The following is a 26,051-nucleotide window of genomic DNA, read 5'->3' as shown; positions in this document are numbered from 1 at the left end:
TCCAGAATTCATCGCAAGCACAGAAGCACGTACCATCTTGGTCGACCACGGCACCGTGCTGACACCAGACGTGATCTGTACAGTCTAAAAACCACATTTGAAATCTTGTGAATGTGTCGATAAAAGGTGCTTTGGGTACTGTTTAAACTTAGTATACAACGTGCAAGGAAAGATCGATTAATCTGAAGCTTGCGACCAAATGATCTTGACGTCATTAAGTCTAATTAGTACATCAATTTCTGCAGCAGGCATATTTTTTGTTTGATCACAAATTTCGCATCTCCTTAAAACTTAATACTTCTCCATAGACATTATTTGTGCACAGGTTTGTTAATTTATCTATAACCTACGTTATCGTTCATTAGTTGAAGAAATGCTTTAAAATTTCTCACCGAATTCGCAGACGCTGAGCCGTCCGTTTCCCCAGGTGCAAACACCTGGTTGCCAAGAGTATTCCTTGTCTTTGCTACAAAAAATAAAAAGGGCGTTAAACAGATGCACAAATATGATGAAAAATGATCAACTTGACACATTTTTCGTGCATAGGCTAACTTTACTTTCGAGGCAGTGCGTACATGAGAAACCTACGTATGGCCGTTGCCAGCTAGTGGCGCGGGTTATGCAAAGTTGATATTTTTCAAAAGTTTCCGTAACGACTCAGCGGTATTTGTCTTTGTTTCTGTAAAGACAAAAATGGGTCCGAGCATCAAAAGTCGTCCCTTTGCTCAAGGAGTCGCTGGAGACAAAAAGTACGAAGTCACAAGATCATCAAGGCAGTGAAGACAAAAGAAACACTACATCGATTTGCTATCCAAAAGGTTAACTTTCAAAATGCTATCACACTTTCGGAAAGATTGTTGCAAAAATATTAAAAGATTTGGTAATTCCTAAAGAAGGACCAAATAAGAAATACCAAAAAAGGGGGTGATGAAAATTATGTATACTACTAAGTTGAATCAATAAAATGGATAAACTTTGATCTGTTCTGCCAGTGCAATTGCGGCCGCTTTGTGGGCGGTAGTATCATTGAATCTCGTAATCTAAGTTTCTATGTTCAAACTCTGTCACACAATTTTGTGGATTTCATTGAAATAATTTTGAGAGAACTACACTGCTCCAATATTTTATAACCAACACCCCCAGCCCCATTTATTATCTGTGTAGTTCATATTGTAACGAAAAGTACAGTGTATGGCATCGCTGTCGCGTAAAACTCACTTCAGCGTTGCACAGTCGTGTTCGTCCTGGACGGAGAACATCCAATTCTCGAACACCTGCTCCCCGTCGGCGTTGATCCAGGTGCCGTTGACCTTGTGCATGTCGAAGTACACCCCTTCTCGTCGCTCAGTGTCAGGTTGTCCAGTAAGAGGCCGATGGCGCTCTGCGCAGCCGCGTTCGGAACCGGGGCCAGTCTACCGTACCTGGAGGCGCACTTGCTCACCGCGTCGTCAAAGTTTTCCACGGGCACGGGGTTCAACCAGTACAAGATGTCGCGACGCTCTGTTGCCCATGAGATGTAGAGACGGTCGGATTTTTAAATGAAATGAGTCATCGACATTTTAGTGAACAGATTACATGGCAAAGATGGTAAAACGGAATAGTTTCTTGCGGGTTTTGAACTTCGTTTACATAGTTTATCACGTGCTTGTGTTTGAGAAATGCATGGAACGTTACGCATCTACCAATTGTCAGTCTGACGAAAGCCAGATGCATGAAACGTATGTGTGTATGTATGTATGTATGTATGTATGTATGTATGTATGTATGTATGTATGTATGTATGTATGTATGTATGTATGTATGTATGCATGCATGCATGCATGTATGCATGTATGTATGTATGTATGTATGTATGTATGTATGTATGTATGTATGTATGTATGTATGTATGTATGTATGTATGTATGTATGTATGTATGTATGTATGTATGTATGTATGTATGTATGTATGTATGTATGTATGTATGTATGTATGTATGTATGTATGTATGTATGTATGTATGTATGTATGTATGTATGTATGCATGCATGCATGCATGTATGTATTTAGGTAGGTAGGTAGGTACATGTAGGTAGGTAGGTAGGTAGGTATGTATGTATGTGGGTATCTATCTATGTATCTGTGTATGTATGTATGTATGTATGTATCTATGTATCTGTGTATGTATCTATGTATTATGTAATTATGTTTGTGTTTGTGTGTATTAATATGTTGCAATATAGTAGGAGATCTGATTTCTAGGATTCATAGGATTGAAAGTACTGTTGGAGAGTACCATAGCATAGCTGTCTACTACGACAACAATTTCATCGTCACCTTTGTCGCCGTCGTCAATGAATCTAACCATCATTGTGACGATTACATATTCGATACCATCTTTCCTGAAGTCGAGAAGCACTGGACGATGAGAATGTTTTGGGATGAACGAGTAAGAAGAAGACGTACGACAGTGAAAAAAGAGGATCAATATAGTTAAAAGAGTAATCATGACAATGTTTGGCAGGAGAACATTTCGGGAGATGAGAGTCGGAAGATGAAAGAACTTCAACGTTAAAATGCTGACTATAGACATCTTTAATCTAAACAGTGTAAAACAAATATAAAATATGTTTATATTACAATTGTGAATGATACATTAATAAATTATATGCATTCATAAGTTATGAATAATAAATTCAAATATCTGACTGAAATACCTGAACAGAATTCCCCGGTCCAGGTGTAGTAACACTGGCAAAAACATCCTTCCTCGGGATCCATGATGACGTCACCGTTGACACACCAAGAAGTGTCGGTAGTACAATCTGCCGATGTCGCATATTTTTAATAGTAAGTTCTCTGATACAACACGCATAATTTTATCTGGTAATTCTGATGAGTTTTGGATGGGTGAGTTTTTTCAAGTTGTGAAGTACAGTGGCCTTTAAACGCATTCAAACAATTTTTCATTGAGCAAAACCTTTTAATGACGATCCAACTTTAAGAGACTGGTTTCGTATTATTTTGATTCTTATATTTACAACGGAAACCTTAGCTCTAATGTGACAGACGAAAGTTTGGTACCAGGGGCACAGCTCTCAAATCAGGCTACCCGACTCTTGACTTGAACCGACGCAATTACATTTTGTCGGAGGACGCCATTGGCGAGCAGCCTTCAAAGTCACACTTCAAAATTATGCAGGGGATGTTTCTTGCGTACAAAACACAACTCCGATTCGGCAAAACAACATTGGTTTCTATTTGGACAGGTACATCTCTATTTTCCAGAAATACTTATTTTAATTCCAAATGACAAACTTCCTTCTTTCGAACAACGTTGGACGTTTTATAAAGAGCGTGTATCCCATGATAACTTTCGCACTAAAAGTACTGAAAGCTCACTTACCAAATTCACAGACGAACTTTGCAATGTCGTCATCACAGTCTGCACCTAGCCACATCCAATCAGTTCCATAGCTGATATGAATAAAACAATTGACGATCTGTCAGATTTTTGTCGAATTTACAAAGCCACATGTTTTTTAATACACATCGTACATTCCGAGAATACGGTCAGATCGTATCAAAAGAGTAAAACAGGTTGGAATTTCATTACTTTTGTTAAATAGTGGAATAATAGTTGCTGTTATATGCAAACTGAACTTCCTCGGCCATTTGTCTACCGGGCAGGAGAAATGCCGGACGTCGAGTCTTTGCCGCCCTCTAGCGATAACAGAGTGAGAATATTTTTGAGAAGTTTTTCGTACCTCATTTTCGCACATTCATTAGAGCCCGGATTATTTCCCGACCACATTGAGTATGCGCCAAGTTGCGTGCCATCTTCCGAAAGCCACCAATCACCTTCCTTGTGCAACCCGATCAACGCTTCCGTCTGTCCCTTGGCGATCATAAAATCTCCTATGCTCTGGAACATGGCCGCGGTAGGCAGCTTTCGCTAATCTACCACCGAGGGCGCTACAGTCATACGATGCATTCTGGAACACGTTGCAATGTCGGATATCATGTATCGTACAGTGGGGGGTTGTTCAGGCTCTGGTTGTGAAAGAATGGACATTTTACTCGCAAGCAAATCTGACCAGCGCGGTTCTATTATAAGAAGTTGATACGTGAGCACTGTTATTTAACAACCGAAATAACTTTACAAGAGCAGCCTGATTAACAAAGTTTTCATTCCTGTTTAAACTGAACTTTTAGTTGTTAAACAGAACTTTTATATGAAGAATACAGCAAAAAATATGAATGTTTGGTAAGGTGTGGAAAGAGTTCCGATTTTATCCTGTCACGGTCTGCACCATGCTGTCCATCAAGTCCTACGCATGCAAAAATTTGAATATGTTAATCTGTTGGGTCTCATACAAATCTGACATCTGAACCACACTTAAAATTATTGATGATTAAACGTTTTCATGATGTTGAATGATTATATGATTTGAATAATCTGAATTGACTTACGCATGCAAAATATCCCCTTCCAACCGGCGTTGCACTCACAGGAGCATGACCCATCTGATTCGGTCACGACGCCATTTTTGCACCAGGCAGCGCCCTCAATGCAGTCTAGGAGAAAAGGATGTGTAGGGCCTAAAGTTACGTATGCTTCAAGGGTAGAGTCGTATGACTATTCAGTAACATTAAAAACTGATAATTTTAATTAAATACGTGAAAGTTTTTTGTTTGTTTGTATGTATGTTTATTTGTTTGTGTCTAAATTTTCTTTTTATCCTTAAAACAACAGAAATTCCAGTGCCGGTGAATGGAGAACATTTTCAATACCGCAGCTATACTTTCATTTTACCGCAATGATGTCGTCTGCTGGGGAACTACACACGTACCCAATATTAACAAACTTACCGAACTCACAGAGATGTAGCCTTTGAGATTCGTCGCAGTTTTCTGTCGCCCACCGATACGAATCACTGGGTCTGAAATCAAATAAAATAGATAATTATAGCAACATTAAAGTCGCTATCTCTTTTCAAGATTTTTCCCGATAATGTAACATCTTTTGTACTGATTGAAACGTTCGCGTTAAAGGTATACTCTCACCTGTTCCAATTTTGCCACAGTTACCATGGAAAGATAAAATCTAACCAATAAAAAGCGGCCACCCGCTTAAAATCTGTGGCACAGATTTTAAGCGGGTGGCCGCTTTTTAAAAACAACGCCCTCACATGGGCATTTTGAATACAAAAGAACGCCCCTTTGACCATATATGGGCATATTTAGATTACAGGTGACTGTATACCTTTAAGGGAGTGCACAACTCTTTACCCAAACTTTCTACAAGGGAACTTTGAGCCAGATTTTTTTCGAAATCAAGAATAAACACTAGGAGTCACCATTCAAATTTTGGTACTAATGAAACAAATTACCGAATATTTCGTCTCGACGGAAGATTGAGATCTCGATTCTGGTCATTACACTGCCTGATTTTATAACATGGAGCACGGAAAGTTCTGAAGATATAGGCGGTGGAATGGTGTTGTATTTGTTCGCCGTTCTTGGGATTTTGGCGACACGAAAAACCTCTGCAACCATTTTCCTACTGATGGCGACAAACGACAAATTGGCCGGGGACTTTGCTGAACATGGATAACTACGCAACCCCAAAACCATTGTCATGTAATATGTAGCCGTGATTAAGTAAGAAAGGTGATGAGAAAAAGTGGTTTTCCCGTCTTACTCCGTGCGATGCGTGAAGTTCACACTACTTTATGACAAATATCAGCACTCAAATATGCAAAGATGTGAGGAGATCATTATCCCTAAAGCGTTGCCATTTCCTGCGAGGTAGAGCTGTAAAACATTCCTGAACAATTGAATTCTAGACTGTATGAAAAAAATGTGTATGACTGAATATATAGCGTTTATGCGTCAACAACTGCATGGATAGTAACAATTTTGACATTGACCCCTCGACTTTCGGGTGCTAACGTAAGCAGGATACGTACCTCAGCACAGAGCAGGAAGAGCTTCCATCAGGTTGTCCTGATTTCCAGTCGTTCCACAGCCGCAGTTCATGGCCGTCCTCGTACTTCCAGACGCCCTCCACCTTCTGCAGGCCGAAGTATATCCCGGTTGCGGCTTGTGCGGCGGGGACTCCGCTCAAGTAATCTTCAACGTCGGTCTTGGTGCCATGGTCTGCTATTTTGGCGAGGCGGCCACCGTACAAGCGGCAGTTGGCCTCTGCTTCTGAACGTGCTCTGGTTGGCTGCGGCAGCCAGTAGGTAACCGGTGTCTTTGTTCCTGGGGCCAGACGTATGGACAATTTATACTTACAGTCTACATATCACGTAAATTGATTTTTTACGCATGTCTGATTGGCTTACTCTATGAGTATTTTCATACTTTGAGACCGGGCGACAATACTGTAACCATGACGCTGAGACTTGCGTGGAAAAACTTTAAACTTATAACTATTATAAGAGGACATTTATCATGGTATGTCAATTCGAAGGTCTGAAAATGTGTTCAAGGATTGCAAAATTCATGTTTCTGAGCATTGAGTGAGGCTTTTTAATAGAAGAACAGAATTCACAGTAGCCATATTAAAGTCGATCAATACACCTGTCATGTCATGAGTCATTTTTCATTGTGTTTGTTTGTGTGTTTTGACGGTTTCAGACCTACGTATAACCACAGTTCCTCCACCAACACGTGGTTGGAAGGACTGTGGTATAACTCTCGTTTGCAGACCTTCTGTGAGAAATGCTTTGACCAAGTCACAAGTCAATCGATATTAATCCACTTCTACATGTTGCCGATTACTTTGAGGGCACAGACCACGCTATACAGCCCCTTCAAGGTGCGAGTTGCGAACGATCTGATGCAAAGCGCGTGCGCACTTGTACATTTCTTAAAAAACGGATACAGAATTTCGTGCTGCAAATTTTGGTGTTTTGTGGACTTTGGAAACGTAGATGGCAGCAAGTACATTGCTCTTACCAATTTCACACACCGAACCAGTGGCTTCCCAGCATCCGTAATCAATCCATTTGTAACCGTACTCACGACTGAAAAATATTAATAATCCATTAAAAACAAACGTCGCTTTGTGTTCATTAATAACTTCCCAATAACCTAAATCGCGATACATAGGATAAATGATGAGGAGATGTGTCTTGTAAGATCTAGGTATACTTGGATCTGAACGTTTGTCATACTCTTTAAATGTGACTGATGAAGAGAGCGAAATTTCAGAGTGACATCCAGACATCCAGATACGTCGCTCGAGGGCGCTCTCTACGCTCCCGCTCGCCCTCGATCGACGGATCTTCCAGTCTAAGTGACAGCGTGTTTCTTTTCAGCGGATTTTTTTTTTATTCATAAACCCACAGTCGCAGACTCCACTTGGGATTACACAAATACCTATTAACAATTGTAAGTTAACTAGATATATGCATTCCAGGTAGGAAAACATCACAAAACGAAGTGTTGGTCACAAGTGGGGGCCACTAGTCACAATGTAAATGTATTTCATCAAATATAAATACTATTTCGTGAATGTTTTGACAAAAAATACCAAAACCATCGTTTCATAGAGCAAACACTACAGTAATGTTATTCCAGGCGTGTCGTCCGCAGTGTGAAGTGAAACAACAAATATTTTGCGACCAATTTACGGACAGCCTGAGGGAAATGTACAAAAGGGGTCGCAGTATTTCTATTTTCCTTTAACTCACATCGGATTCGATTTGTATTTCTGCCGTTATCTTTACATCAGTTAGCTGAGTATTGGAATTTGATACATTTTGGGGTTTTTGTCCTTTATTTCTGCTTTTCATGAAATATTCGCATAGCTGCACAAAAAAATACATTCTCTGCCTGTCCCGAAATATAATGCCATTTATCTCGTAGGGAAAATTAGTTTAAGACAATGTGGCAATTCGGGATGCAATCTTAATCAGTCCGGGTCAGCTCCAAAATTGGAGACTCATTATGATAATGTATTCCGGCATTCAGCCAATCATCGACCAGATTACATCATTAATAAAGTACAGGTCACGCTGGGTCACAAATTACCCACCAAGTGTGATCGGCAGTTTTGGGCCGCTTATTAAGCCCCTGTCTTGTGAATTTCGACGAATTTCGACAGTCAACATAATCCACGTGTTCTGCAGAAGGTCATGTCCAACAAGGAGTCCGATTAGTGAACAAATATTCGAAATATTGACGATTCATTTCTACCCCCAGTTTATCGATTTCGCTCAAGTACCGAGAATCATTTTGTGGATGTTCGTCATCTCTATTAGAAATACTGTTATAAAGGTTATTTGTGTAGGTACGCGTATAACATTTTGCAAGGAAGAAGAGCAATGTCAGAGCTTTAAAACGATACCTGTTTTGTAGTTGTCAAACGCAGACTAAAAATGGTGTACGCGATTTTGAAAATGTGTTGACAGAGTGGCCACACAACTGCTGTTCCCCATACGGTAGAATTTGTATCGCTGCCATCACCGATACAAATGGGGTATTCTGAACGATCTGTGTAGATACACGATTTATATTTCGCAGGACTTCAAGCCAGAGTCTAGGAATCACAGCGATATATGGGGTTTGGTTGTCTTAGCCAGAATAAAATTGGTACGCGCTTTTGAAATTGTGTTTTGACAGAGTGGCCACACAACTGTTCGACATTATGACAGAATACGGCGCGGGAGTTCGACACAGTATGGCGTACGTAACGAAGGACGCATGTGGAGGTTGCCAGGAAATACAATTTTTACTGATGGCGCGCTGGCCGCTGATTGGCTAATGAGAGTGGGGAAATATATGGTATAGCGCTCCAATTTTGGAGCTGACCCGGACTGTTAATAGCTTTAGCGCTCTCTCTCTCTCTCTCTCTCTCTCTCTCTCTCTCTCTCTGCATGAACTACTTCACAACTTTTATGGTTCGACAACCTTTCTGATGCAATCTCATAAGCTCATCTTTTAACAGAACATTAACTTTTACAAGATGGAGTAGACTAAGTATACCGTATCTCACCTCAAGACGACACAGCCGTTGCCCATTTCGTTCGGTTCCCCCGTAACCCAGTTGAAGTACTCGGGAATTTCTCCGTTGGCCTGTAGGATGTAGCCAGCCGATTCGTTTTGATGCAAGGCGAAGTAGAAGTTGTCGTGTTCCGGATGGCCGTCCAGGAAGTTGGCAAGGTGGTTCTGGATGTCCACGTTTCGGATGTTTGCCAAGGTTCCGCCGTAAGCCACGCATTCGGGTTGGGCGCCCTCGTACGTTTGCGTCGTGACAACTCGATAGTGGTCGATGCCATCGAGGGCTTTGCCTGTTTTGAAAGTGATAGATGTCATTTATGAGACTGTGTCTGCCCTCGTGTGCCTCGTTTCAATTCAATTCAATTCAATTCAATTCAATTACTTTATTATCCACAAAAAATGTAGAAATTTGCCTTCAGGCTCATCATATACAAATTAAAATAGTACATCTAGCAAAAGATTCTATAAAGAGGGACGCTATTACACATTGAAATGCTTAAAAACACACACAAGGTAGCGACATAGATACAAAAATTGAAACATAGACGGAAACAACAAAGGACCAACTGGAGGTTTAAAACAACTACATCGAGTTTGAGTTTAAAATTGAAACTGCTGAGGAAGAAATGACTTTTTGAAGAGGTTTTTCTTTGCACGAGGAACCCGAAAACGTCTCCCTGACGGGAGTTTCTGGAAGTAACCATGGAGAGGGTGATGAGAATCATTGACAATATTCTGCGCTTTCCTTTTCACTGCCAGCTGGTAAAGGTTTACAAGGGAATTTTGACGACAGCCAATAATTTTCGCTGAATTTTAAAAGATTCTACAATATCGATTTTTATAATGGTTTGTTTAAAGGGTGTTTTACCTGCTCCAATGAAATCCTCGTTATATCATAGAAAAGCTCGATTAGTCTGAGAGGATTTAGAATCAGCCCATGGAGCTTGCCCGCAGAACTCAACTTCGTGCGCGCACATGCGTGCTTCGTTATCATCAAACCCACAGCTAAACATCACAGAATAACTAATAAACGGAAAAACCTTTCAAATGTCTAATTGAGTGTATAATGACGTTGCAATAACAGTTGTCCTTCTATAACTGCGCACTGCAATGAATGCGATAATATGAAGTGTTGACGAGTAGTCACGTACGCGGTCACCACTTACCGTCACCATCAGTGTTACAGATTTCCCCTTCGGGGCACACGCATCCTTGAACTTGGTCACACACCTTACATAAGAATAAACATTGAATCATGTAAGCTTCCTTGGTTCTTGAAAACAAATTTGAAAATCTCTTATGGACCTTAATATTAATAATATCCGCCGAGAATTCTCTCTCTCTCTCTCTCTCTCTCTCTCTCTCTCTCTCTCTCTCTTCTCTCTCTCTCTCTCTCTCTCTCTCTCTCTCCTCTCTCTCTCTCTCTCTCTCTCTCTCTCTCAAACAGAGTCGTTTCGTACTCAGTCTGTCTATCTCCTATGCTGTATGCTAACCGATTCTTTCCGCTACTTTATGTTTCCTTCGTGGCGATCACTTCTATTCATCGTTTCCTTCAACAAGATTCACCTGTATTTTGTGTCATCAAAGCTGTCAAGTTTCAATGAAAACCCACTCAGTTATCAGACAACTTGATGATAAGTGTAAAAATTACCCGATTGTGACCACACCCGGCATTGGCAAAGAGAGGCATCTCTCCCTCGTCGACACAACTGTCGATCATCAGTTCTTGGTCGATCACGCTGCACCAAATATTGCAATCACCCTGAAAAGAAAAAAAAAATTGATCAGAACAGAAGCCTCCAGGAAATCTGTCTTGCCGCGGTTACTCTACCTCAGAGTTGAGTATCTGTATTTTCACTGTGGTGCGCAGCCGCATACTAGTATGTCCCTTCCAGACACCACCAGAGGGCCTTCACAAACAATGGAATTTACCGAAGCTATTGTCCGAAGCGAGACCGGTCTATTGTACAAAATGTTCAAATATGTACATGAGATGACAAAGACTAATTATCAATGGTTAATATTCATAGATAAATCAGAGTCACTGGATAGAGGTACTGTGGATAAATGGACATGAAATTTTTTCAGATGATGGAAAACAATACTCGTGACAGAAAAAAAAATAATCACCCCTCCCCGATTGACATATCACGTGACTAGGAAGCCATACCGTTTGGTAGGTTTTTCGCCACGGACAGACTTCATCGCTGTAGTAGCCGCTATTGGCGGCATATCTCAGGTAGCAGTCGTAGTCGAGACGCTCGTCTTCGGTCTCAGAGCCTCGAATATCACGGTGTCGTCGGGAACGTCAGAGAAACACGCTCCTTCTTGAGAACTGTGGAATGAACACCAAGAAGTATCTCGATAATAATATGGACTTGTGTATCCGTTCCTTGACTTCACTGCATTCTTCTTGTGTGCGCGCTCTTCAGTTTCCAATTTCTCTCTCTCTCTCTCTCTCTCTCTCTCTCTCTCTCTCTCTCTCTCTCTCTCTCTCTCTCTCTCTCTCTCTCTCTCTCTCTCTCTCTCTCTCTCTCTCTCTCTCTCTCTCTCTCTCTCTCTCTCATCACACGACAGTTGACTGACCTCAAGTACGCCATTGCATCATATCTGTTACAGCTGGTAAATGTTAGCACATTGACGTCGGACATGATTCCAACTTCATAGCATTCCTGTGTCGGTTCATCGTTGTCCATTCCCACTCTGAAGTGAAATTTAAAGTCTATATTACGGTTCAACGCATGAAGAATTCTATGCCTGATGCGCAGAACCAAAATCTGACAAGGAGCAGTTTTCCTTCTTGCAGCTTATCACCAAATGTAACAATTACTTATACAGACGACTGATCAGTCTATGTTGAGGTAGTAAATACCTCGAAAGCGAAATGCTTAAACTTTTGCTCAAACTTTCCTTAAGGAATCTTTCAACCATTCTCTTACTGAATCAAGAATAAAAATCGGCGGTCACCGAGCAAATTTTGGTACTAGAGAAACAGACAACCAAAGATGAACCCACAGTTAAAAGTCAAAATGGCTGCCAACCCTGTGTTAACTCTATGTAGAAAATATACAATTTTCGATTTTCGAAAAAACTAAGCCGCTAAAAAGTTTTCTTACACCAAGAGCTTTAAAATAAACCCCCACAAGTGGTAGATCAGAAAAGAATTGTAAAAGTTTGAGGGTCCGAATATATGTCCCCAAGGTGCGTTCTACCTTAAACATGCATATAGAATTTGATATGAATGGGGTACAACCAGCTCAACATCAAGATTTTATTTTATTTATGCATCATGACTCCGTCGAAATTCTGTTGCAGTTTTATTTTCTTGTGTGATTTTTAAGACATCAGATGACATTGATATTTAATTTCAGTGAGTTGAATGATAAATAGTAATCGTTGATGGAACAGACATGCGCATTACAAAACATAAAAACTTACACGTGACCAAGTTGACGGGCAAGAATGCGGGCTGTGTGGTCGTTTGTGTAGTATTTGATCGCGATGTAGTGGTTGTTGACATCGCATCCCTGGAACGAGGACAGACCGACGTCATTTCCGTTGTCGAAAACGGAAGTCCTGGTGGTAAAAAAGAAACGGACGTTTGTATGAATATTGATTGTTCAGGATCAATGGTACAGCTTATAATTCAAAACAGTCGTACAGGTGTTACGGTAATATACGCCTTGGAACAGAAAATAACAATTCCTTAATAGTAAACGTTCCTCAAGAAGACCTCCTATCATTTCTTTTATAATTCATAATGAAAGTCAAGGAAGGACACCGCACAAATTGGAAATTCAAAATGGCCGCTGTATCCTTGTTAAAGCCTCTGTAGCTGTAACTCTTGAAATTTGTTGACCTGAAAAAAGGCTTTCTATTTTCTCTGGTTTTCTTTAAATTCTACAAATTTGAAGGATATAGTCTTTTACTACTGAAAAATTGGACAGGTAAATTTAAATTTTAACCGTTATTTTGATTTCCCGCCATTTTTAAAAACTGGTATTATTACAAAGAAAACAAAGCATATGATGTCCCAGTGGAAAACATTCAGTACTATGCGTTATATTGGACTACTCTGTTGTTTCTGTGAAGATTCCAATGCATATATGCACGACGTGCAGTGTTTTTGCTTTATTTGCCTGAGGGCGCCATTTTATGTTTGGGCAAACGTTTATTATTTATCTTGCTCAAAATTGCACATGCAGTCCCAGTGAACAATTTATTATACTTGTATAAACACCCCTCAATGAGCATATTCCAACGAACTTGGTTTAGTTTGGAAATAAAATAAAATCACAAAAATAATACTAAAAAGATACAGCTATTGGGCCTTTAATTCTACACTAGGGAAGAACTATTTTCGATTTTCACAAAAAAGAAGAAATTACTAGCTCCGAGGCGCATTATACCTTTAAGTGTAACTTACGATCAATGGAGCATGTTAGTTAAAATATGCGCACAAGACTAGAATAAGTAATTCTACAACTAATGTCAGCTTTATAATTGTCAATACACGTACACATTGGCTTGGAATTTCATACAGCTATGATAGAATAAACTCTGAACTTGTTTTATTTAAAGTAAAACAAGTTCAGAGTTTATTCGATTACTTGAACATGAGAAAAATGCAAGGAGTAGAGTTTTACTACAAGAATCAAAGTGTTTTGTGACGGTGAATGTTATCTGAAGAATCTGTGATCGTTCATTCAGTGAACCCAATTTCAGTGTTGATCTTTTCACAAGTTGCAACGGCTTTGTATGTCTCTCTATCAATCAAAACAAAATGACCATTGAACTGCGGAAAATTGGCCACGGTGGCCACCCGCCGTAAATGATAGAGATTGTTTGAACGTGCAATAATATATCGCAGCGAAGTCCCCAGCTACCCTCAGGGGGCTGGCAGGCGATGATCGCATTCCCAATTGCCCATCGAAGTGCCGATGCAAACGAGGACCTCGATACTACATTGCTCGCCTTCATTTTGCGATTTAATCATCGTCATTTTTCTTCTCCGTTTGCAAAAAGTAATGTAACAGCTGAATTTGTGCATTTCAAGTATTGAATAACTCATTGTGTGAATGTTTGAATAACGTATTGACGATTAAAGACTACATACGGCGATTTGAATCACATGCCTGCTCATACTGTTAGCGTTAAAGCTGTTTTTACTATTTCACAAGATTTCTTATTCAATGCCGCACGTTTTTTTTTGTTATTAAACATAGTTTTCAGTTGTTAAATTGACATTTTATGCTCGAAGGATCTAGAATTTCAGTCCTGAAATTACAATTCAAACCATTTTCCCTGATGTGTCGATGGACGATGTACTTATTTTATCTCGTTGCATCCAGTTTTTTGCATCAATTCCGATTCATACAACGAATTCGGATCCGTGTCTTTGTTCGTTCGTTATGATTCCATCTGGCAGACAGTATGTTACTGACCGACTGATATGTATTGTGTTGCTTTCAAACTTCCTATACCTTATACATATCATAAAAGGCTTCGAGACTTTTGGTTTAACGTTCAAGGCAAAGTAAAACAAAACAAGATTAACCCTTCGAGCGCTGAAATTTTCTCCTGCCAAAATTTTAGTTCAAAATTCTACCAATTTTTGTGAATTTTTCTGTAATTTTTGATAATTTTAGACCAAATGGATATCACATTTTATTGGCTACAGTTTTTTTTTTCAAAATTGACAGGGGTTTAGTTTATGAAGAGGACAAAAATAGACTTTGGCGCTCAAAAGTTTAAACAAGTAGCTGTGACACACTCACCCGCCGACGACTACGGCGACATCGTAGTATTTCAAGTCTTCCTCGCCGCCGTCACGCCAGGTTTGCTGCCGTTCAAAGCTGAACGCAAAAGTCGCGAAGAGGTCTGTGATATCGCCGTAAGAACGCTGACCTGTCAGGGACTGGAAATAAAGGAAAAAAGACAGATAGATAGATAGATAGATAGATACAAGAGCTGACTTATAGAAGGAGTCGTCGTTGGCCAAGTGTGAAAGGTATGTGCGGGGTATGTGCTAAAAGAAGACACTGATTAGTATTACTCGATTTACAAAGAAGATTTCTTGCACAGGTTTTCATACAGAGCGACTCATATTGCAATTTATGATGGCACCGTAACACAGATCAACTTGTCTATAGGTGTTTGTTTGATAAGAAACTTGTCAGAATATGTAGGTCAAGAATCCAATCCAAATTAAATATTCATTGTATTCACTGTCAAAGCGCTCTGAATCGTAATCTGAATACATTGCAACCCACCAGAAGTTCGTCTGATTCCAGCAGGACCATTTTGACGACGGTGAATTTTATTTTGATTCCGTGTGCGAGAAGACTGTCGTCCATAAAGATGGCTTGGGCCTGAAATTAGGAAAGAAATAGTAAACAAACACGTTTCAATCAAATAGGTAAGGTGTTTAATGCACGACGCTGTTTGAAATTTCTCGGAGCACGACGGCCTCGTTTGGCGCAAGTCACCATGGGACTAGAATATCTCAAGTTGTATCAATCAAAGTAGGAATGCATTGGACACTTTGAACTTGTAAACGAATTTTTTGCTTTCTCTACAGTGTCAGAACAAAATAAGCTTACTGCAACTTAAGTTATGGCTGAGATGTCAAATTCAGTTGGACACTAATAGTGAGAAATGCAAATAGTTAGAGTGGCTCCGTTGCCATTCTGCTGTAGTATTTGGATCTGTTACAAGGTGCGAGCTTTTGATTCTATGAATGTATGGATGGAGCAAACAATACCTTTGTTGTCTACCACTTGTGATGGCTCCTTTTTGAAGATCACGGAGAAAACACAGTTTTCATCGCCTTATTTTTGTGAAAATCGAAAATTTAATTTTCCCTATTAGGGTTAACATAGAGATGGCAGCCATTTTGATTTTCAAATGTTTGGCCTCTCTATTGCAAAATATGCACTTCGGCCCTAGTTTGTGTTTAGCGTTTTTATTGTTCCTTCGAAAGGGAATTAATAATGTTCCCTTAGTGTTGGCGCAAAAAATCCGAGTCTTTCAATTCCGAGGCGTGTACTACTTGAATGTTGTCTCGACTCGAAGTTGATATCCAAAAGCTGAAAAGGTGATGGAACTTTGTATTTGGAATGTCAAGGTCACAACCATCTTCATAGAATTGAATACTCACAAAATTCACGCATGACAGCATGTAGTCGACGGCGCCGTATCCAAGTTCCTCGTAGACGTCGTGTTCCACGGTAACCATTAGCTCAACTGTTTGTTCGGCAATGGCGAGATCTCGTTTCTTACGAGACGAGAACGCACTTGTATCAATAGCTTGAAAGGAAATAAGAATACAAAGATATCACAGTATCGTTAAAGGTGATATAGTTGTCGGAACTGGGCTCAAAGGTTGTATGGGACCCCTAAGATCAATGGCAACACTGTTATCAACGTACGATGGTGATTGATGAAAGTGAAAACTTGTCTGTCATAATCTACATCGTATAGTTTAAATGTTGCAGCTATGATGATGAGGTGCATCTAGAGATCGTACACGAAATACATTTATTGTAAACAAGAAACTCGCACAGGCGCAGTTGTGACGACTACTTCCCTTTAAATGTCATAGAGAGGCTGGCTTTCTGTGTTAAAGACACAAAAAACTATACTTCGAAAGTGAAAGACTTAAACTTTTGCTCAAACTTTCCTCAAGGAATCATTCAACTATTCTCTTTCAAAATCAAGAATAAAATTTGGGGTTACCGTGCAAATTTTGGTACCCGAGAAACAAATTACCCAAGATATACCGATATTTGGAATGCAAAATTGCCGCCAGTCCTGTGTTAACTCTATCGAGAAATAGAATATGTTCGATTTTCAAAAACAAAGACGGTGAAAGTTTTTCTTTTAGCAAGGTCTTCAAAATCAACCCCCACAAGTGGTGGATTAGCAAAGAATTGGAAAAGTTTGAGAGTTCAAATATCTGTCCCAAGGCGCGTTCTACCTTATATATGAAAGGAACAAAAGCAAATGGGAAAATGTCAGGCTTAACTGCTATTGTACACTAAGAAATTTGATTTTTTTTTATTCATATCCTTTGATTAAAGGACCATTACGTGTAAGTCGTGATGATTTTTTCACTACTTTTGTTTCAATGTAAGCGACAGTTTGTTTTCTACTGAACCAAAAAGCATATTTAGATGCAAAGCATCCAAGCTTGTCAACTCCGCCCGAGCGTATGTAAATGGCATCGTTATTGTTGACAAGTGAATTTTATCCTGACAAGAATTCAAATTTAGGGGGATTGTTGCCAGGCAAAATAGTGTTTCAACATGCTTCGGGGTGAAATAATAACTTGCATTTGACATAGTCAATAAAAATTGTGGGAAAAAATCATCAAAAGTTTACAGCTACTGGCCCCTTAATGTACTCTTGCGTTGTTTTATTTTTCACCACATACCTTCTATCCTGATCATATCATTGGTCAAGTCGCCCCTCTCCTCCTCTGCCATGTAAATGATATGCAAATCATGTACACTTGATTCAGCCTTGAATGGCGTCAACTTGATTTCCTTGCCGTCAATGTAGAGCGAGCCGTCCTGTATGGCGACAACAAAATGTTAATGAAGGTTGCGCCCGCGGGCAGATATTCGTTCTGACCTCTAAACTTTTACAGTAGCATTTTGTTTCTACCATTTGCGGGGAGGGCGGCATTTTTGGGACCTTGTCAAGTATGCTGCCACAGAAGTACCTAGCGGGCTGCACCATTATATTTTAGGGATGACCGACGGGTATGAGATGGGATTCTATTCCCTAAATAATAATGGTACAGTCAGCTGGGTGCTTCTGTGGCAGCATACGTTTTTGAATCTCGTCGAGTAAATAAAGTTTATACTTATTTTTGTGAAAATCGAAAAATTGGATTTCCCCTAAAGAGTTAAAAACAGGGATGGCGGCCATGTTGAATTTAAAGCTCTAGTAAATATTTGGCAATTTCTTTTCTTTGAGAAAATGAATCCTAATAATTAACTGGTTAGCGGATTGATGACATAAACCAACCGACGCCGCTTATCTGCCTTTGTGTAAAAGACTATCTACCAAATGTTGGCAGCTTACCATTTACATGTATGTGACGCAGTAAAGTAAAATTATATTCAAGTATGCACACAGCGGATTGCATTGAAATACTACTTTGGTTGTATAAAGACTTCAGAAAGACAACTTTCTCTCATGTGATTTAACTTGACACGTTCAATGATGAACGATAAGAGTTGTTATAACATTATATTTTTTTTTAATATTCCTGTTCAAATATTATTTGACACGTCATGTATGGATTCTTTTAGCTGGTTCCGGTTGTAATGTTGACTTTGACACAACAAATCACACAGTGCACACTTCACGGCTCGCCATGAACAACTTCCATAAACCACTTTGGCTGTTTTGCGCCGCACCACCAACCGAGCGCAGTTTCCGGTGCTTTTCCCCACGAATACGTTGAGTCGCTGTTTTCAGTGTCTATGTCTATCAATTTGTTGAATAGCACGTTCCAGTGTTTGCTTCTACGTCATCTAGTATTTATTGCATCACTCGCATCAGAGTCGCAGCGACCAAAAAAGTGGCATTTGGACTCGTGTCGAGCTGATGCGAAACTTTCCGTTTTGCGAATCGGCATGGTATCTGCCGTTGATTGGCTGTGAGCGCAAAAGCCATCACTGCACACCGTATCCATGTGTATGCCGGAAATATATTCCGGACGAATTTTGCCATCACGACTGACGTCTTTCGGTTTCTAATCGACGAGTAGATGAAGGAAATGGGCGTTTGTCCTATAACATGACCATCTGCCGCTCACTTTCCCAAATAAACGCATTCACATGCAACCCAAACGACAACGACGAATTTTTAAAAGGAAAAATGTTCACTGGCACTGTCTAACAGTTTGTAAAACAAATCTGACCCAAACCATATTTTATCATATATTCTACGAGGAAGAAGTCCGACCTACAATCGTTGTTCTGCGTTTACATAGACCTCGTACTTACCAGTCCTTTTGTCTGGGTGAAAGCGGCGATTCCGCGCGCCAGCTCCGCGCCCGTCGACAAGTCCCTTTTGATCACGTGACCGATGAAATGTTTGTGCGAGTCGAACGGTAGGCGTTCGGTCACGTTCTGCGTGCCTTGTCTGCGTAGCAGTTCAGCTTTTGGACGGATAAGTTCTATAAGGAATCAGATTTGAATTCCGTCAAAACCAAACCAATTATAGTTGTTTTTGAACATGGTTTCTCACGTGAAGTTGATATCAGAAAGTCCCAGTAGACAGATTACTCATTCAGAAACGGCAGACAAAACAGAAAAAATAGATTTTATAAAATGTTGGCCAACTTCTACGAAAAAAATGTCTGACATCGTAATGAATATTGTTTAGTCAAGTAATGTTATCAGCAAGCACAAATTACGGTTAAAGTCTAGACTGGCATGAAATTTCTCCTTCCGTACCTCTGTTTCTTGTCATGGTGACAGAGTATGTTGCCCCGAGACCGTCCAATTCCACCGAGCTGACTTCGTCATTCCAGTTGATGGCAAGGATAACTGGAGTGATAATGTCGTATGTGAATTCTGCGAAAAAAAAGAGCCGAAGTTTGTTGTATACATTAGACTCCTTGTCCAGAACAACAGCGGGCATGGCTACTTTGTGAAATGGCGAATAACGAAGTTGGAATACGGATGTGAGTTTATTGAATTGGCGGCTCCGAAATGACAAGAGGAAACGGGCTAGCCGGATCGCCATATGATTCAGAAAATAAGCAAATAAAAACAAAACTGTGAAAAGTAATATAATCTCTTTTAAAAGTTTTACAACCCTGCGATATCCGTAAGAAACCAGGTTGAGGAAGATGAGCTTTGAAAACAGTTTTTGCAGATTAAGAAATACCCTCGAGAGTTTCATTGTCGAGAAACTTTCAGATTCATTGCCATATGTTTCGTTAAAATCAAAATTGTTTTTTTCCGCCCACCAATATTTTTGAATATGCGTTTCTCAAATGAAAAATTGCACGACGAACGCTGATCATAACTTTTACATTTTTAGAGCTTCTCCGGGTATAGAAGGTGTTAAAGTTTATGAAATTTCGAGTACATAGTAGTACACATAACATGAATTACTTTCAGTACAAATAATTACTGTTACTTAAGTTTGGAGGATCGCAGGATGCATGAAAACGTATTAAAGGGACCGGACAAAGTCGCCCATTTTTCATGAATTTGTTTTGATACGATATTGTTTGACATGTTGAAAGATACTGCATGAATGGGTGACCATGCATATATTCGACCCCAGTTTGAGACACGATACATGAAACCATCGCGAAAATGAATTAATGGTCATGACCATTAATTCATTTTTGCGCTTGTTTCATTTAATTTGTCTAAAACTGGGGTTGAATATATGCATGGTCACCCATTCATTCAGTATCTTTCAACATGTCAAACAATATAAGTAGTATCTCGTATCAAACAAAATTCATGAAAAATGGGCGACTTTGTCCCTTCAAGTAACTGATATAAGTACGTTGTAATTGAAGTAATTTGTATTATTATTTATAACGCTCTGCTTTAACATCGAGCACTGTGATTTCCAACAAGGACAACTGTAAACTTATATATATATATATATATATATATATATCTATATATATATATATATATTATATTATATATATATATAATATATATATATATATATATATATATATATAAACTATATAACTAAAACTATCTTAGCCATAGATTGATTAATTCTAAGGTTGGTTGCAACATCGGTGGTGTTTTTGTTAACCATCTGATGTATGCAGATGATATATGTCTGATAAGCCCGTCAGTGAAAGGAACTCAGATACTTTTAAATATATGTAGCAATTATGGCAATATTCATGATATTGTTTTCAATACAGAGAAAACTGTATGTATGTGTATAATTCTCAAGCGATGTATGATGGAACATATTCCGGCTGTTTATCTCAATGGAGTTAAACTGCGATTTGTTGAAAAGAAAAAGCACCTCGGCTATATGTTGGCAAATACCTTCAGTGACAATTCTGATATCGAGCGTCAGAGGAGATCTTTTTATATCTCTGCTAACATGCTTTTGAGAAAATTTTCTATGTGTTCTCAGAGTGTTAAATGTAAACTCTTTAAAGCATATTGCTATCAATTGTATGGTGGTAACTTATGGGTCAGCTATAATAAAAGCGCCCTGAAACAATTGAAAGTTGCTTACAATAATGCTGGTCGCATACTTCTACGATATGACAGACGCAGCAGTGCTAGTACTATGTTTGTATATAATAGGATTGACACTTTTGATGCTTTGCTAGAAAGCAAATCAATAGTTTGATGAAAAGGGTTTCTATGAGTGAGAACCTAATTATACGTAAGGTGTATGATGTTGTGTACTTCACTTCTGACTTGAGGAAAAGATGGATAAATTCAGTCTTCTAATCTGTGTTCAGAAATATGTCTTTATGGTCTAACCCATAAATGAATATTTCTTGATGTAACCTTTTTTGTATCATTCTTTTTGCCAATCCTGTAACCATTTATATATATGGACATGCTCATTGTCCGAAATAAAGAATTAATAATAATAATAATATATATATATATATATATATATATATATAACTATATAAATATATATAACTATATAACTATATATAACTATTATAACTATATAACTATATATATATATATATATATATATATATATATATATATATATATATATATATATATATCATACAACTTTTCAAGAAAGAACTTTAGAGTCCTACATTTAAGAATGTTAATGAGCTAAGTTTACGTATGACAACAAATTAAGCGTGATCACACGCACTCTGAAAGAACCGAAAAGGAAGAAGGGAATCGTTTTGAATCGCAAAAATGATCTATGCGTCTTTATCGATGGTGTGATTATAATTTCGGCCACGTATACCGCCTTCTGGCATGGAATGTTATGCTTTACTTACCCGCTTGACCGTTTGGCACGTGATCCAGAGTTACGTCTAATTCTTGAGATTATTTCTTCTTTATCCGGCTGTAAACAAAGCGACGGATGGAAAATATTTGAGAAGAAAGATAATAGGGATTCTACGAGTGTCTTTTGAAAACTTTGATACAATCTAAATATATTTATCCCATTCAAATGTTAAGATTATACCTATTGAAAGATTTAATGGGATGTATATAGAGAATCATGAATATATTGATTAGAATTAATTTTACATTTCTCGCCAGTGTTCACTGTCAACGAATGCGGACACTCTTAAATCAGGATTAGTTGTTTGGATATTTTACATTCTGATATTTTGGCAATTTTTCCAGTTTTGATTTCAACGTCTACATGTAGGTTTATACATGTGTAAGTTATTTATATTGTGAAAAAATATCTCGTTCTTTTTCGCTCATTTTGTCACACTAGGAATACCGTTACGGACTGCACCAATGCAATACAAAAGTGATATCTGAAATGCATTAGAAGTGATAAATTTTGGTGTCAACTGTTCTGTTTTGTGCTTAGCGGTATCTGCTTCTGAATCGAGGGTTTCTGTGTTCAGCGTACTGAAAAAAATATAAAGCGCCCGATGGACGTCCCACAAAATTCGTAATTGAAAGGTTAGTGGGCTGTAGCCTTTGATGATTTTATACTATTTTGTGATCGGTATGTCAATTGCAAGTTCTGTTCTACTCCATGTACATCATGTTGAAATACGAACTATTTAGCTTGTCAACGTGGCGTATATATCTGTAAAAACACTATTATTGTTTGCATTCGAATTCTAGTCCGGACCCAGAATTCACCTTGTCAACAATAACAATGCAGTTAACACATGTGCAGGTCGGATTAACAAGCTCAACATTGTGTACACCAGCAAACCGTTGAGCATATTCTCTGTCGTGGATGTGAAATTCGGGCCCTTACAAAGGTCCTTTCCTTATCTCTCATGGCTGTTACACAAAGTGATGTTAGCTGCACTGAACATCAGCTGGGAAGGCCGTGTTACATACAGTTAGAGCTACATGAATATGACAATGAGATCCGGGCCAGACATGCTTGCAGGTCATTGCCACAGACATCCGAATCGCCTGCAGACGCGGTCATCTTATTGAAACCAACCCATGGACACACGCGGAAGGACCCATAAAACTATGCACAATAGCTTGACGTGGATACTCAACGTGCATCAACTGAAGAGCTGGCCAAGGTCACGAGTGACAACGAAGTCTGGCGTGCTATCTACTGTCCCTGACTCGATAAAGCATCCTACAAACCTTGGTCGACATAGTTAGTTGTTTGGTTGGTTGGTTGGTTGGTTGGTTTGTTATTATTTATTTAGTTAGTTAATTATTTAGTTATTTAGTATAGTCATTTATTTAAACTCTGAAACGATAAAACTATGGAATAAGCTTCTCCTTGTTTTACTTAATCAAACTGTGTATATTATCACCAGATTTTCTTTCGCAATTATATGGACAATGAGTCCGAAATAAAGTCTATAATAATAACATTAGTTAGTTAGTCAATTAGTTAATTAACTTACTGAGTCAGTCAGTCAGTCAGTCAGTCAGTCAGTCAGTCAGTCAGTCAGTCAGTCAGTCAGTTAGTTAGTTAGTTTAATAGTTAGTTAGTTAGTTACTTACTTACTTATTAGCTAATCAGCCAATTAGTTACTTACTTACTTAGTTACTCAGTTTATTAGTTAAACCATGGAAGCATATCATCCATGGTTAGAAGTACCCTGAAAGAAATCTCGTAACTGGATTAGGATAACATACATATACGAATACGGTGTACACCCCGCATTATCAGGAAGCAACTTTGTAACACTGAAAAGAAAAATAGCCTAACCTGTGAATGATCAATTGCAGCGAAACTTCCGCAGGCGAAAATGAAAAGCAGACCTAGGAAAGTTAACCCTGGTCCAGACTTGAAAGTAGTCATCCTAATACGTTGGTGCCCCGGCATTGCGATCTAGCCGAGTACCTGAGCGACCGTTCGCTTTCAACTACCGGGAGTATTTATACCCCAGCTTCGTCACAGTTTGGGACAAAAAACTTCAATCGCTTGCGTTTGCATTTTGCGGGGTTTTTTTCTGTAAAAAATCTACAATGAGATTTGCTGAAAGTTTATTTTTTTCAATTTCCGGGTTTAATATTTCCACTGTCGGTTACCATCCTGCGCTCTGTTTGTACAGAGCATTGTATTTGCCGATCGTTATCTCTGGCTGCGAGCTCGATGGAGTCTCGTAGGACACCGACCGCTAGCGTTGGGGTTTTTTTCACGAGCGGCAGGCCGCCTGCAAAGTCCTTGCGGGCGAAATCGATTTCCTCAAAACGCTTTCGCTGAATCCCTGAAAAGCCTTACTGCTGCAAAAACACTGGTCCTTTTGTCACGAACACAAACATAGGACAAAAAAATTATTGAAATTCGCTCTCAGCTGCCTGATGTGAACAGTATGGTGTTAAGGCCCCCTTTAAAAGCTCCAATATACGTCACAGCATGATTCTCGCTTTTGCCGTATTTTCCGAGTAAATAGTTCTAAAGTGGTCGATTTTGCTATCAAAAGGACAGAAATCTAACTTTTTTTTCTGAAAGAGATAAAGTAAATATGAGTTTTTGACAAAGAAACAAGTGGAAGGACGGTAGGTAGCGTCCGCATTTCTGCGCGTTTTTTCTACCATCCGTTCTTGATTCACTCTAAAAATTATGTGAGTTGGTTTATTTTGAGCGATATCAGAAATTCATTTCGACTCATCTGCTGCGTTTATAAAACATAAAACAGGCCTGACGACATTATTATATTCCACTGATGAAAAAAAATCAGATTGCTTTTTTTCGTTTCGGAACGTGGACGTATGTTGAAGGAAGGGTTCTGCTGTTCGTCATTCTGGCTGCAGCCGAAACCGGAGACTGATATTGTTGCGACTATGTATACCGACACTTGTCACACAACCTTACTCTAAAGAAGGAATTTTACACTTCCTTTCAGTTTGTGGGTGATGTGCCTGACAAAAGCATTTGTTTGCGTTCTGAATGTTTTCATGTACTAGCAGATTGCTATATCTGTCTGATATTTTTAACGAGCCAGACGTTGTTCCTCATGATTTTTTTTGGCACTATCATTGTTTTCAACGTCAATTACAATTCCGTATTCTGCTCCCGAAGCAAGCTGAAATACCAGTATTCACCATGTCCACTCAACCTCTGCATGCGTAGACTGCGTCGTTATTGTTGACAGGAGAATGAGGTCCGGACTAGAATTCAAACAAAAACAATGACTGTTGTATAGATGCTGCGTTGAGTAACTCAATGCAAGGTGTGTAAACATGGTATTGAGAGGGAACAAGAAACTGTAGTTGGCATTAACAACAGAAATTTTGAAAAAAAAAAATCATCAAAAGTTACAGTTACTGGCCCTAAATCTGTTTCCAAAAATCTGCTTCCCATTATATGGGGTCCCCCGAAAGGGGTACCGTAACATGTAAACGTACCCCAGACTCCCTGAAAAGATTTCCCATGGCACTCCCCCCTTCAGAATTATTCCCCAAACCAAATTCAAATAGTCGACATTTTTCATATACTAAGTAAAGAAAGCCTGTCAGAGTGGCGTTGTGTAATATAGCTAGAAAACGAAAGTAATCAAATTAAAGATCGTTCGAGACGCTGTAGGCGTCATGGCGTTTTGATGTGCCAGGGATCATCACCCTCCGTGCTACTATAATAATAATTGTAGACTGGTCATTAGATCAGATTATTTCTAAAGTATTTAAAATGTATGTCATTTGACTCTTTCTACCGACTGCAGAGAGTTTATCTTGCCGAGGACCCTTTGATAGGCTTCGACTCGGAGGGCAGCGCCCTCTGATGCCGGCATAAGCAACCGAATCGAGATTGCTGTTCATTACTTTAATTCAAGCTTCTGCAGCTTGCAAGACCGTTGCACAATGTTTTTCCTTTCACCAGCTGAGTAGTGTGACCGATGCCTGTGATGGGCGTAATAGCAATAAGAATCCGGTGAACGCACGGA

The 26,051-nt window shown here is 39.2% G+C and overlaps 1 protein-coding gene across 1 annotated transcript; it reads right to left on the bottom strand.

Moving 5' to 3' along the window:
* Positions 1-1,325: 1,325 nt before the first annotated feature.
* LOC139129931 (coagulation factor X-activating enzyme heavy chain-like) lies at positions 1,326-24,017 on the bottom strand. Its single transcript, XM_070695624.1, has 22 exons — positions 23,873-24,017; positions 21,993-22,060; positions 19,465-19,584; positions 19,012-19,184; positions 17,427-17,565; positions 16,152-16,300; positions 15,265-15,363; positions 14,770-14,909; positions 12,431-12,568; positions 11,579-11,695; positions 11,163-11,327; positions 10,644-10,754; positions 10,159-10,222; positions 8,988-9,282; positions 6,947-7,014; positions 5,953-6,247; positions 4,853-4,923; positions 4,454-4,558; positions 3,748-4,033; positions 3,387-3,457; positions 2,698-2,805; positions 1,326-1,500 (listed from the first exon to the last, which is right to left on the bottom strand). Exons 3-11 carry the CDS (start codon positions 19,478-19,480, stop codon positions 11,228-11,230), a joined length of 1,071 nt encoding a protein of 356 aa, XP_070551725.1. The 5' UTR covers positions 19,481-19,584; positions 21,993-22,060; positions 23,873-24,017; the 3' UTR covers positions 1,326-1,500; positions 2,698-2,805; positions 3,387-3,457; positions 3,748-4,033; positions 4,454-4,558; positions 4,853-4,923; positions 5,953-6,247; positions 6,947-7,014; positions 8,988-9,282; positions 10,159-10,222; positions 10,644-10,754; positions 11,163-11,227.
* Between the last annotated feature and the right edge of the window lie 2,034 nt (positions 24,018-26,051).

Source organism: Ptychodera flava, chromosome 3 (assembly GCF_041260155.1).
Source record: "Ptychodera flava strain L36383 chromosome 3, AS_Pfla_20210202, whole genome shotgun sequence".
NCBI lineage: Eukaryota > Metazoa > Hemichordata > Enteropneusta > Ptychoderidae > Ptychodera > Ptychodera flava.
This window is presented reverse-complemented; position numbering and strand designations above follow the sequence as displayed.

Coding starts and splice junctions, on each gene's coding strand:
- LOC139129931 (XM_070695624.1), bottom strand. Junction 17,566..19,011: donor TCACCCAGACAAAAGGACTG/GTAAGTACGAGG, acceptor GTCGCCATACAG/GACGGCTCGCTCTACATTGA. Junction 14,910..15,264: donor TGGAATCAGACGAACTTCTG/GTGGGTTGCAAT, acceptor CTTTATTTCCAG/TCCCTGACAGGTCAGCGTTC.